Source organism: Festucalex cinctus, chromosome 7 (assembly GCF_051991245.1).
Source record: "Festucalex cinctus isolate MCC-2025b chromosome 7, RoL_Fcin_1.0, whole genome shotgun sequence".
Classification (NCBI taxonomy): Eukaryota; Metazoa; Chordata; class Actinopteri; order Syngnathiformes; family Syngnathidae; genus Festucalex; species Festucalex cinctus.
This window is the reverse complement of record NC_135417.1, coordinates 7342557-7354328: the sequence shown is the minus strand read 5'-3', so window position 1 is coordinate 7354328 and position 11772 is coordinate 7342557. Positions and strand designations below refer to the sequence as shown.

The window sequence follows — 11772 nt, the reverse complement described above, 5'->3', positions numbered from 1 at the left end:
CGTCATCCACGCGCGCCCATCCGAGAGGGGGGGCGTGACCCTCAGACAGCATGGCGACCTGTTCCCGCAAATTACTCAAGTGCAGGCGTGCGTCTGTTTAGGAAGAAGGGCTTTGTTGGCGATTCTCAAAATAGCCGACAATAAATTTAAACACAATACAATTAAATACAGTTCAGCTGTAGCTGATGTAACGTTTTAGTACAGTATACAACTTTTTTCGTGAATCATATTGTTTTTCCTGCTATATTTATGTTCATGTTTAAACTGACTAACTACATATTTGAATATTGGTCCTGATGACGGCACTTGGAGAGCTCAACATAGAACATCTGAAACAATATTACCATGAGCTACTTTGGTCAAAAGTGGGCTCTACAGCAGTGTGACCTTGAGCCATAACAACAACCAATATTAACTCAACTGCAGACCGGCAAGGAGTGTTTTATAGTGCGAGGAACTTTGGAATAATATTAAAGGTTATCACTCGGGGCACGCACACTGACCTGAACATATGACTGGAGCCCATAGGTCAAGACTTTTGAGGTGGTGAGGCCGCCATATTGCTCCTCCTAAAAAACATTTCTCGGCATAGGATCCTATACATTTACAGGATCCAAATTGGAGAACATTTGAGACAGTAACATAGTAGAAACAGCATGATTTAAATGTATTAAACATAAACAAAAGGACTTCAGACATTTTACAACTTGCCTTAAATACATGTATAAATTTATTAATCATAAATTTTTATTTTTTTTTTAGTACAGGAGGAAACTTGTATTTATTTTTTTAAATGAAAGAATTCTAACTAATTCAACAAAAGATGCCTCTACCAAATCTTAATATTGGGGCCTAAAGAACTGAGCAATAAAATAAAAATTTGGTAATCAAAGCAGCACAAACCGTTCACTTGTCAAAGCGGCACATACTTATTATTATTATATCCAGTCATATATACAGGTCAGTGGGCATGCTATATAATATCGCAAAAAGTGAACCACGATGTGACTGCAGTGTTCCAAAAAAAAAAAAAAAAAAAAAAAAAGCGTAAATGGTCAATTATTTCGGTGATTTTTAATAGCCTTCAACCAACGTGCAATGCACTCATTTATTTTCCACCCACTGACGTGTAAATATCTGAGCGGCTTCAGCCTAGAAGGGAGGGAGGAGTGCATCAAATGAAGAACTGTGTAATGACTTTATGACGGAAGCGTGTGCAGTTGCGGGCATCTGGGTCATCTCAACGGACAAAAGAACACATGAAATCATCGCTCCTATCTACTCTCGTAAAAATAAAACAAAAGATGCCGACCGGAAGGAAAAGGAAAAGCTAGAAAATGGAGATCGTCTCCATTTCCCATCACCGGCATGAGACCAGATGACACCTGATGATTGCTTCAAGTTTTATTTGCCATACAACAGCATCAACGCTTTGAAACAACAACCAAATGTGGATGAGAAGAGAACGTTAGCATTAGCAAGTGGGTCACATGACAAAAGGTGCAAAGTGTAAAAAGTACGTTTTGGCTTGATGTACGGTTATGTGACGTTGACCGCCCTCATGATGTTGGTGTGAGTCGAGCCCGGGATCCAGCCGGTCACGATGATCACCATGTCGCCCTTTTTGAAGAAGCCTCTCGCCTTCCCTGCATCGCACAACAAATGAAACAGACAAAAAAAAATGATGACGGGAGTCCTCGGTTTTCCACATACTGTCATGTCTGGGGTCACACCAGGGTCAAGTTTGAGTTCATGACCTGTTAAAGTTGGGTTCATGACCGTGAGGTCAAGTGTCTGTTATGTACTGATGTAACAAGTTTTGAACTGATGTAACTAGCATCTAGTTTCAACTGGTTTTAGGCTATGTGATGTTATGTGATGTCAGAAGCTATGTGATGTCAGGAATCTTTAATCTCTTTATCTTGTCAACAGCCAATCAGATAATTCCATGTCAGTCCAGTTACCCACATGTCTATACAACCAATCAGATCGATTCCTTGTCCATATAAGCCTCCTGAGAAGTGTGTGTATTGGTCGGATTATTACTTCTGTTACCACTGTCCTCTGTGCAACTCTCTTTGTTTCTCGTCTAGTCAAGTTCGTTCCACGCCTCTCAATGTGAATAAATAGGTAAAATCTTATTTGTGTCTGCGCTTTGGGATCCAACCTCCAGCACACAACACATACGGCGTCGACATATCACAAATTTGGGCTTAAACCAGAAATTCCGGGGGCGGAGCTACATGGTGGCCAGGGGTGGTCTGTACCTCCTTGATATTCGGCCACAATTGTTGCAGAATAAAAAATCATATGGAAAACAATCTGTCTTTAACAAGGAAAATTTTACTCTTACTATCAATGTTAATCCAAATCATTAAAAGTCATTGTTTATCATAAAAATCCTTCACTCATAGTTTCATGAAATAAAATGCACACATATCCAGAACAATATTATCACGATATGAAGCTCACGATACGATAATTCTCACAACATTGTGGGGAGTTTAGCGATAATAGCCTACACAATATTTTAAAAATAAATGAGCTTATACTTAAACAACATTATGCCTTTGTACATGACAGCAATGCATATAAATGACTTACAATCTCTAATAAGACTTAATATTGAGGCACTTAGTTGCAAATGTACGCACATGTTGAGTTCCTCCACATATCGACTCGGTTTACAAACATATAACGTTCCGCTTCATCTGACCAATAACGTGGATTTTAAACACAGAAGGGCCAAAACAGGCCTTGTGAAAATTAAACTGCACTAAAAAAAAAAACGAGCCACCAGGGGGTGCTTGAACTGCACAAATGGAAATCAACCCGCCTTAAAAAAAAAAAAATGCCGATTTTAATATTGTGACATGAGTTTTACTATCGCAATATCACGATATTGTCATTATCGTTACATCCCGACATTACAAGCAAGAAGTGGAAACATTTCTGGTTACAACCCTGATCGAAACACGCTGCTGGGTTTTGTCTTTTAACGTGAACACATTTGATGTTGCAAAATTAAAATAAATTAAAAAATAAATCAATAAAAACTCACCGATCTCCATTCCAAAGTTGACACGGTTGTCGACATCGTCGGCCCAGACGGGCGCGGGTAGCGGGTGAAAGAGGACCGGAAAGACTCCTCGGAGCAGCTGCGACTGACGCGCCACCTGAACAATTAACACAGCTTCACTCCTGTCAAAGTTTTGGGCCTCAAGGAATGGAGAACCTGAACCGACATCCTCATTTGCACGAATCAGATCAGCAACGGTGACATTTGGCGATGAATAGGACAGAAAAAAAAACAAAAACATTTTGGATGGACAAATTGAACGATGATGTTATAACACCAATCGTTAAAAGGGAAGTCAACCCCCTATTATTATTATTTTTTTACAATAACATATCTATGCAGCCCCATTAGTCTTAAATATGATATCTTGGTTATTAATATATTAATATGTAATTAATTATGAGTTAACCAGCAAAATCCATCCTTTTTTATCTATCTCAGGGGGCGGCCATTTTGCCACTTGCTGTCGAGGAAAAATGACATCACAGTTACTCAAGGAAACAACCAATCACAGCTCAGTTTCAGAAAACAGGTGATTGGTCATAGCAGAGTCCTGAGCAACTGTGATGTCATCTTCAGTCGACAGCAAGTGGCAAAATGATCGCCCCCTGAGATGGATAAAAACAGCTGGATTTTGCTTCATAACTCATATTCCACAAATGTAATATTCATCAGAATGTCACGTTTAGACTAGTGAGTCATGAAATGTTGAAAGCGATAGTTGATTCATTGAACAATTTTCAGCAGTGAAAAGTTACTATTTTGGCCAGAATGGATTTGATAACTTCATTATTTTTCATATACAATTAATACCTTTTAAAAAGTAATTTTTCTACTTGCTGTCGACTGATGATGACATCACCTGTGCTGAGGAAGTAGCTAACCGCCAATCATGGCTCATCTGTTTTCTGGGTTTGGTCAGTAAACTGAGTCATGATTGGTCATTACCGGTGATGTCATCATCAGTCGACAGCAAGTAGAAACTATTTATACATGAAACATAATGAAGTTACCACAATAATTACAGACAAAATTTGAACTTATTTCCACTGAAAATGGCTCAATGAGTCAAGTATCCCTTAATAATCTCCTGGGGTCGCATTTCAAGATGGTTCAAAACAACTTTGAGAGCAAAATCTCAACCCTTTGAACCTGCGTGACGATCAAAAGTCGGCCACAGCGGGCCCAGATGACACGCTCCGGATGACTCACCTGACCGCTGACCTTCCAGGTGGTGACAGGACTCACAAGTGGGCACACATTTATTTTTTTTTCATGCACTTGTGGCCTACATTTGAAACTATTTTGCGCTCGACAACATCAGCATGATGGGCAAAAAAATAAAGTCAAATGAACACAATTGTTGAATTTAAAAGGTAACGTCACCCAATTTCATTTCCAATATCAAAAACGAAAATGAGGCCATTAGCAATTAGCACGCTCGCTTATTTTGCCTTGTGTGTGATGCGTAGGGATGCGACGATATCCAAATATCACGATACGATATCACGATATGAAGCTCACGATACGATAATTATCACGATATTGTGGGCAGGTTGGCAATATTTAAAAAGGTCACAATATTGTAAAAAAAAAAAAAAAAAAAAAAAAGAACTCATACCAAAAAAAGCACAATATTGTGCTTTTGTACATAACAGAAATACATATAAACTACCTAAAATCTCTAATAATTCTTAATATTGAGACACTTACTCACCTAATGCAAGCCCACGTTGAGTTCCTCCACATATTAACTCGCTTCACAAGCATATTACAATCCCCTTCATCTGACAATTAGTGATTTTAAACATAGAAGGGCCAAAACATCCCTAATGAAACTTAAACTGCACTAAAAAAATAGCCACCAGATGGTGCTAGAACTGCACAAGCGGAAATCAACCTAACTTTTTTAACAGATGTGTAGCTTTTGAATATAGTGAACGTGACGACGACGATACATTGTGGCAGTTGTAATATCACGATATCACGATATTGCTATGATTATCGTTACATCCCAAGCCAAGCTTGTAAAAGCGTCTTGTGTTTGAAAGCAGATTTCATTTCTGTCCGTGTGACGCTAACGAAGGCATCGGCCACTGTTCAGTTGGCTCGTTCAGATTTTTTTTGTTGTTATTTTTAGCGTACCTGCGGGTTCCTGGTGACTGCAATGATTGGACAGCGGGGCCGATACCTGGACAGCAGGTGTGACGCCCTGTATACATAAACACACGCATACACACATCGGCTTAATATTCCTGAGTGAAAGCGTGTTATTATGCCTGCTAGGTGAGGTGATTCCAGAGAATCTGTTTGCAGACACAAAACACAATAAAGAGAAAAATCCCGCGAGGCACGAAAGCGCAAAACTGCACTTGTTCCGTCTGCAGATTTCCGTCGGGAGATACGACCAACATTTGCTTCAGAATATCAAACAGAAAGACAGCAAATTGTACTCAAAACCACGTCTGGCAGCAAATCAGTGAAACACAAATAACAATCCGAATGTTGCTCAAATGTTTATGAGCAAACAACTCGCTCACAATCAATCTTTTTGCACAGTAACCGATTGTTTTGTTTTAAATCATCAATGTGTACATTTCTTAGGTTGTAGTTAATATACAGCCACTGTAACGGCTCCATTGTTCATGACTTATTGAGCAATTACTTGGCGGGCCACTAGGGGGAGCGCCTCATAAGAGTGGCGGGGAAATGGACGCAAGTCTTTAGGCAAAGAAGACTCATGAGCTTATTTTGACTTGTGGAAGACATTTATCTGCCCAGCAAAAGACTCACTTTTGCGTAGGTTTCTATGATTTTTTTTTTATTATGGCTTCAATTTTAACATTTTAAAACATATTTTGTGTTTTGAGTTTTTGAAGCACACAATTTCTGAGCAATATTAATATTGATTTAATTGGATTTGGTATTTAAGTAATTTTATTTATTTATTGTGCAATTTTACACAAAACATTGTCACAGTGAGTGTTTAAGAAAGACACAAATTTGTTGACAGAAAGTTGTCTCTGTTAAGAAGACATTTGTATTTATTTGAAAAAAATACACTAAAGTACTCACTGGGAAAAAGACTCCAGTTTTAATATTGGGTTTCAGTGAGGGTACAAAAAAAAAACTATTTTCTTATTGAAAAAACATCAGTTGATGGCTTGAGTAGTTTTATCGTAGATTATCATGGATTTATTACCGGACCAATATATCGATAATTGTGGTATTGTAATATTGTAAGGTAATCGCTATCGTGAGCCTTGTATTGCATATTGTATCGTATCGTGAGGTACCCACAGGTTCTCACCCCTAATATTATTATTATTATTATTTAGATGGGAACTGCTTGAAGTCTTTATTATTATTTTTAATATCTAAAAGCACCACTGTATTACAAAATGAATTTGTTTTTGGTCATCATTTGCAGGCTTGTGTCCTGATTGTGTCGTAGCGCCCACCTTCCACTCGTGGTGAGGACGATGATGGCGCCGGCGCAGCACTTAAAGGACGACTCGACGGCCCCGATGGCCGTGACCTCCGTGGGGTCCGAGGACAGAGGAGTCAGGCGGCGCAACTCCTCGAATAGCTGCTGGTGGAAGATGGCCGCCTCTGCCTCCCTGCATATCTGACGGAGCGCGACAGACAAAGACAGTCAGCGGGGGGGGAGGTTTTTATGTGTAACACGCACACGCACCGAGTGCATCATGGCGACCGCCTTCACGGGAAACAGCCCCTTGGCGGTCTCGCCGGATAACATAACGCAGTCGGCTCCGTCCAGCACGGCGTTGGCCACGTCACTGCCCTCGGCTCGGGTGGGCCGCGGGTGGGCAATCATGCTCTCCAGCATCTACACACACAATACATTATCTTGACAATAGCTAATGTCAAACTTGTTTTCATCTGAGCCACAGTTTGTAGCTTACAGATGCCTTCAAGGGGGGCGTTCAATGTATAATCGCAGGAGGCACAGCGGTCCACCAAAAATCTCAGTTTGGTGCGTGTCTTGGTTTTCATTTTACAGGAAATGACAATTTAGTGACAGAACTAGACTATCAGGATTTTAGTAAGTCAATCTGCAAGTATGTGAAGGTTCCAATAAGAAGGAACTTGCATAATGTGCATGCCGCTGACATTGGGCCAAAACCTCCAAAATGGTCACATTTCCAGAACGGAATGTTTGTTCAAGCATTCGCAAACAATCATCGAAGAGAGCAAAGCCATTTCCAACACTTTAGATTGGTCATACAGTCATAAAAATGACACCCGCACGTGTGGACTGAGCAAAAGTCTAGAATGTCGAAAAAAAATCTGAAATTTGCCAAATTGTGACGTTTTTCTACTTTTTCTTCTTCCGTCATTTTTGCCCTTCAACTACTTCTACATTTCTCGACCGATTCAAACCATTCCAACTTCAACATGTTACAAAAATTCACACTTAGCGGGCTATTACTTTTCTCATTCCAAAAATTTGCAGTTTTCCCACAATAACATTTTTTATTCCATTTCCAATGAGACATTCAACAATTTCCTCCCATTTGAAATTCAAAATGTTCAGCTCATTCAATTCACCTTGGGATTAATTTCCAACATTACCCCAATCCCCCCACATAGCAGAAATTACACATTTTTCAACCATATATTGCACTTTTTTTTTAAACAATATTCCCCACTAATTCCAAGTGTATGGGTACGCTTGTATCATTCCTCTTCAAAATCCAAAAATTTCAGTCCATTCAATTCACCTGGCCTTTTAATCTGATGTGTTTCGCCAGCACAAAACCTATCCACATAATTGTACATTTTTTTTTACCCAAACAGTCCCCATTCATTACAAATGATAAAATCCACATTTTGCACTCACATATTGCACATTTATTTACCAATATAATTTCACGTAATCCCATAGAATGAAATCTCATTCAATATTATTTTCACCACTACATTCAAGAACATTTCACATCATTCCAAATACATCCATCCATCCATTTTCTGAACCACTTAGTCCTCACAAGGGTCGCGGGGGGTGCTGGAGCCTATCCCAGCTGGCTGTGGGCAGAAGGCGGGGTACACCCTGAACTGGTTGCCAGCCAATGGCAGGGCACATCATTCCAAATCATTCAATACAATTCAAAATACTTTCATATCTTTCAACTTTCCACGTTTCTATATTTTTTTTTCTTTCAGGATTCACACGCAATGTCTCCAGTTTTTATTTTGTGTGTGTGCCTAATTAGATGTTTAACTGGTGGAAAATCTAATTTATGCAGTTGAGTGGGAGTGGGAATAAGAATTAATCTACAGACTGTGTCTCCAGTCAATGCAAATGTTGATGTTTTTTGTTTTGTTTTTATTACTCATCCAAATTCCACTGTTGCAAAGCGGAAATGCCGATAAATGCTGCAAATGTTGATGGAATATTTCTTTCGGCCAGAAGCTGATTAGCGGACTCTGACCTGCGTGGCACAGATGACGGGCTTGCCGGCCGAGTTGCAGCGACCAATCATCATCTTTTGGGCGATGAAGACTTTCTCGGCGGGGATCTCGATGCCCAGGTCGCCCCTGGCAACCATCACGCCGTCGCTTTCCGCCAAGATCTCCTCGATGCTGACACACGGAAGAGTGAGGGAGGGGGAGCATGTTTGGGATCAGAGCAGAAATAGAATTTTTCACCGTCGCGTCCTCTCGGATTCACGTGGCAATCATCCAAAATGAGCACGGCGGATGAGATGCTTGTGACAAATCGGCCATCGTAATTGCACGCAGTCAAATATTCATGAGACGTTCAGCGGGAATCGATCATCTTAAACGGCCGGCGTCCGAATCGGCGGATGAGTAATGGCTGGCGGGCGTCACGTGGCTATCGTAAATTGTGTCAAGATGCGTTAAGTGGCGGCCGTACGGCATGCGGGCAGATTGCGAGAAGTGAGAGGAGGTGCGAGCTGACAGATGCCGACAGCTGCATGACAGCTGGCAGGCGGCCATCGACGTCGGCGCTGTCAGCGCCGCGTCGTGAACTCGCAACAGGACCACACCGCAGGAAAATGATGCTCATCATTTACTCAGCTGCAGGCTGAGTTTTGAGTCTTTTTTTTATGGTACTACCTCACATTAGCATAAACATATCCAAGCATGTCCATCGCGTCATGGGGAATTAATAGTATTGGAATGAACAAATCTACCAAAAATCCAATCGATTAGTTGGATTAAAATTGATTCAGAGTTATTAACTGTTTGACCACCAAAAACGTTTAATGACGTATGTTCAAATCCTAAATGTTAATATTACCGTCATCTACGTTTTTTTTGTTTTTTTTAAATCAATGGGCAGAGAAACAGTGAAGCGCAGCGCTGCCTGGTCAATGGGTTGTGGAATCAAAAACACCCACTAACTATGGCCAGCAGATGGCAGCATTGTATCTCTTTTCAATGGGCTGCCGATGGTTGGAATTACAATGAAACATGACAAATCTGATGAAACAGAACGTTTTCAAGGAGGACGCGAATGATCAAAGCCTACACAAAAAATATTTGTGTCAAAGTCGCTGTTGTGCAGAAAATGTATCTTTTCACAAAAAGATTTTCTCATCGTTTTATATTTTCGCTTACGTCACTCAAATTACCTATTTTCAAATAGTGATTACTAAAGAACGGAATAAGGTACAATTGTACTTTTTTTTTCTAATGAAAGAATGGCATCCAATCTTTCATATGGTACCAGCCATGTTTATGTAGTTATAACGCACAATATTCTGTTTACCTTAAAAGATGAGTGAAAATGCTTGAAATCGGCTGGCACTGTCAAGGTTGTTTTTTGGATAACGTTTGGCAGTCAAAGAATAACGTACACATGAAGTGAATGTATTCTTTTTGTCCACTTGGGGTCACCATTGTCACGTTCAGTGTCTGTGACTCAGTATGTATGGCTTTGAGAGGCGGGCCCTAATCTTGCGAGTGACATGGGCGTCAGCAGTCTGCGTGGTGACTCACTTCTGGACCCCTTGCCGACTCTCCACCTTGCTGATGACCTTGACGTCCTTCCCGTGCGGGCCCAGGGCTCGCCGGACTTCGCGGACGTCCTGCGCCGAGCGGATGAAGCTGGCAAAGACCATGTCCACGCCCTGCGCCACGCCGAACCTCAGGTCGGCCTCATCCTGCTCGCTGACGGCCGCCAGGTTGATCAGGTTGCAGTCGGGCAGGTTGACGCCTTTCCGGCTGCACAGGATGCCCTCCGCCTCCACCACTGTGTCCACCCAATCCGGACCTGTGCATCGCCAAAACGTTCATGAGTAGCCGAAAGTCATGATTATTTTCACGAATGATTGAATTGTTGCGTCTGTTTTAAAAAAAAATAAACTTTTTAAATCCCATCTCTTTTCTAACTAATTAATTCCCAGCATTTTCGCTCCCGGCTGTTTTACTGGATTTTGACTAATTTTGCAAGTTCTACAGAATACTGTGTTCTATTGCTATAAAAACATGGAACCTATCAAAAGAAAGATTAGAGTCTCTTCTTTCATCAGGAAAAAAAAATATATTTCGCAGCAATTAGCATTAGAATACAGATAAGTTTCAGCATTAATCATATTCTTGTTAAAAACATTGGCAAAAAGAGCTTGTTGCAACATGGCCCTGGTTGATCTCTTATACTCTGCCGCCGCCTGCTGGCCGTTTTTTGTAATAACTGCCATTGCTTTAAGCGACCTCTTCAGGTCAGAAGCTGCATCAAAGCCTTCTGTATGCGGTTGCATAGAAAAAAAAAAAAAAAAGTATAAATACGTTTTGGGGAGTGAAGAAAAAAGTATTTAAAAACATATTTACACGTTTTTGGGTTTGAATGAGTTAAAAAAAAAGAAAATTTATGAATACATTTCTTATGTATTTATTATTACTTACTTATTTATTATCATGTGTTTTGGACAAGTGGGGCAGAAGCAGTTAAATAAAATCTGTCATGTCCCACTTAAAAATACACATTACCGCCACCTACAGGATGGGAGTGTAACTGCCCAGAACATCCTGGCTTTATAATCAGCCACTTGAATGAATTAAGATATTTTGGCCTTGGAGGTTTTTGGGTGCCTTTCTCGGCGGATCGTTCACATGCGCTTAATTTTGGGTGGCGCCAATCTTTTCGTACCCGTTTGCAGAACTTTGAGTCCAATGAGGCCGTCATCGATGTAGATCTTGTCGCCCCTCTTCAGGACCTGCGGCAGGCTGGCATAGTCCACCCAGATGGTTTTGCCGTCTGTGGAGTCTTTGTCACCCGGCGCCGTCACCACGCGAACGTGGCTGCCCTTTTCCAGCTTCACCTCATCCTCCACTTTCTTCACAAACAAACACACGACACGTTGCAGCACTCGCACACATCACCGCAAACTCACATCCCTTTTGTCCATTGGCTGGCAGAAGTCACATGGTGTGCTATTTACTGACTCATTTAAATCTGTTTTTTTTTGCCCTTTAGTTGACCCAAATCCTCCTTAGTGGAGTTTTGTACGTTTCCTCCATATGTGCCTGAAATGATGACTCATGATTGGAGTTAGTGATGAGGTAAAAAGCCATCTGCTGCATTTCAAGTTGCCGTCAGATGGGCGCGAAGTGTTGGCGGCGCGTTCATACTCGTGTACCTTCTCCACGGCGACGCGACGAAGGCGGAAGAGAAGCCGCGTGCGTCACGCAGAGCATCGAGT

At 41.1% G+C, this 11772-nt stretch overlaps 1 protein-coding gene across 2 annotated transcripts in view; it reads right to left on the bottom strand.

Annotated features, from left to right (window-relative positions):
• Positions 1 to 1389: 1389 nt before the first annotated feature.
• pklr (pyruvate kinase L/R) overlaps positions 1390 to 11772 on the bottom strand; it is a 19125-nt gene continuing 8742 nt past the window's right edge. For both annotated transcript variants that reach the window (XM_077528338.1, XM_077528337.1), the window contains exons 5-12: positions 11220 to 11406; positions 10070 to 10343; positions 8536 to 8686; positions 6777 to 6929; positions 6541 to 6707; positions 5225 to 5291; positions 3062 to 3176; positions 1390 to 1646 (exon numbers count right to left, since the gene is read on the bottom strand). In XM_077528338.1, the coding sequence (XP_077384464.1) occupies positions 1540 to 1646; positions 3062 to 3176; positions 5225 to 5291; positions 6541 to 6707; positions 6777 to 6929; positions 8536 to 8686; positions 10070 to 10343; positions 11220 to 11406 (1221 nt within the window). In that variant the 3' untranslated portion in view covers positions 1390 to 1539. The remainder of the gene's footprint in view (positions 1647 to 3061; positions 3177 to 5224; positions 5292 to 6540; positions 6708 to 6776; positions 6930 to 8535; positions 8687 to 10069; positions 10344 to 11219; positions 11407 to 11772) is intronic.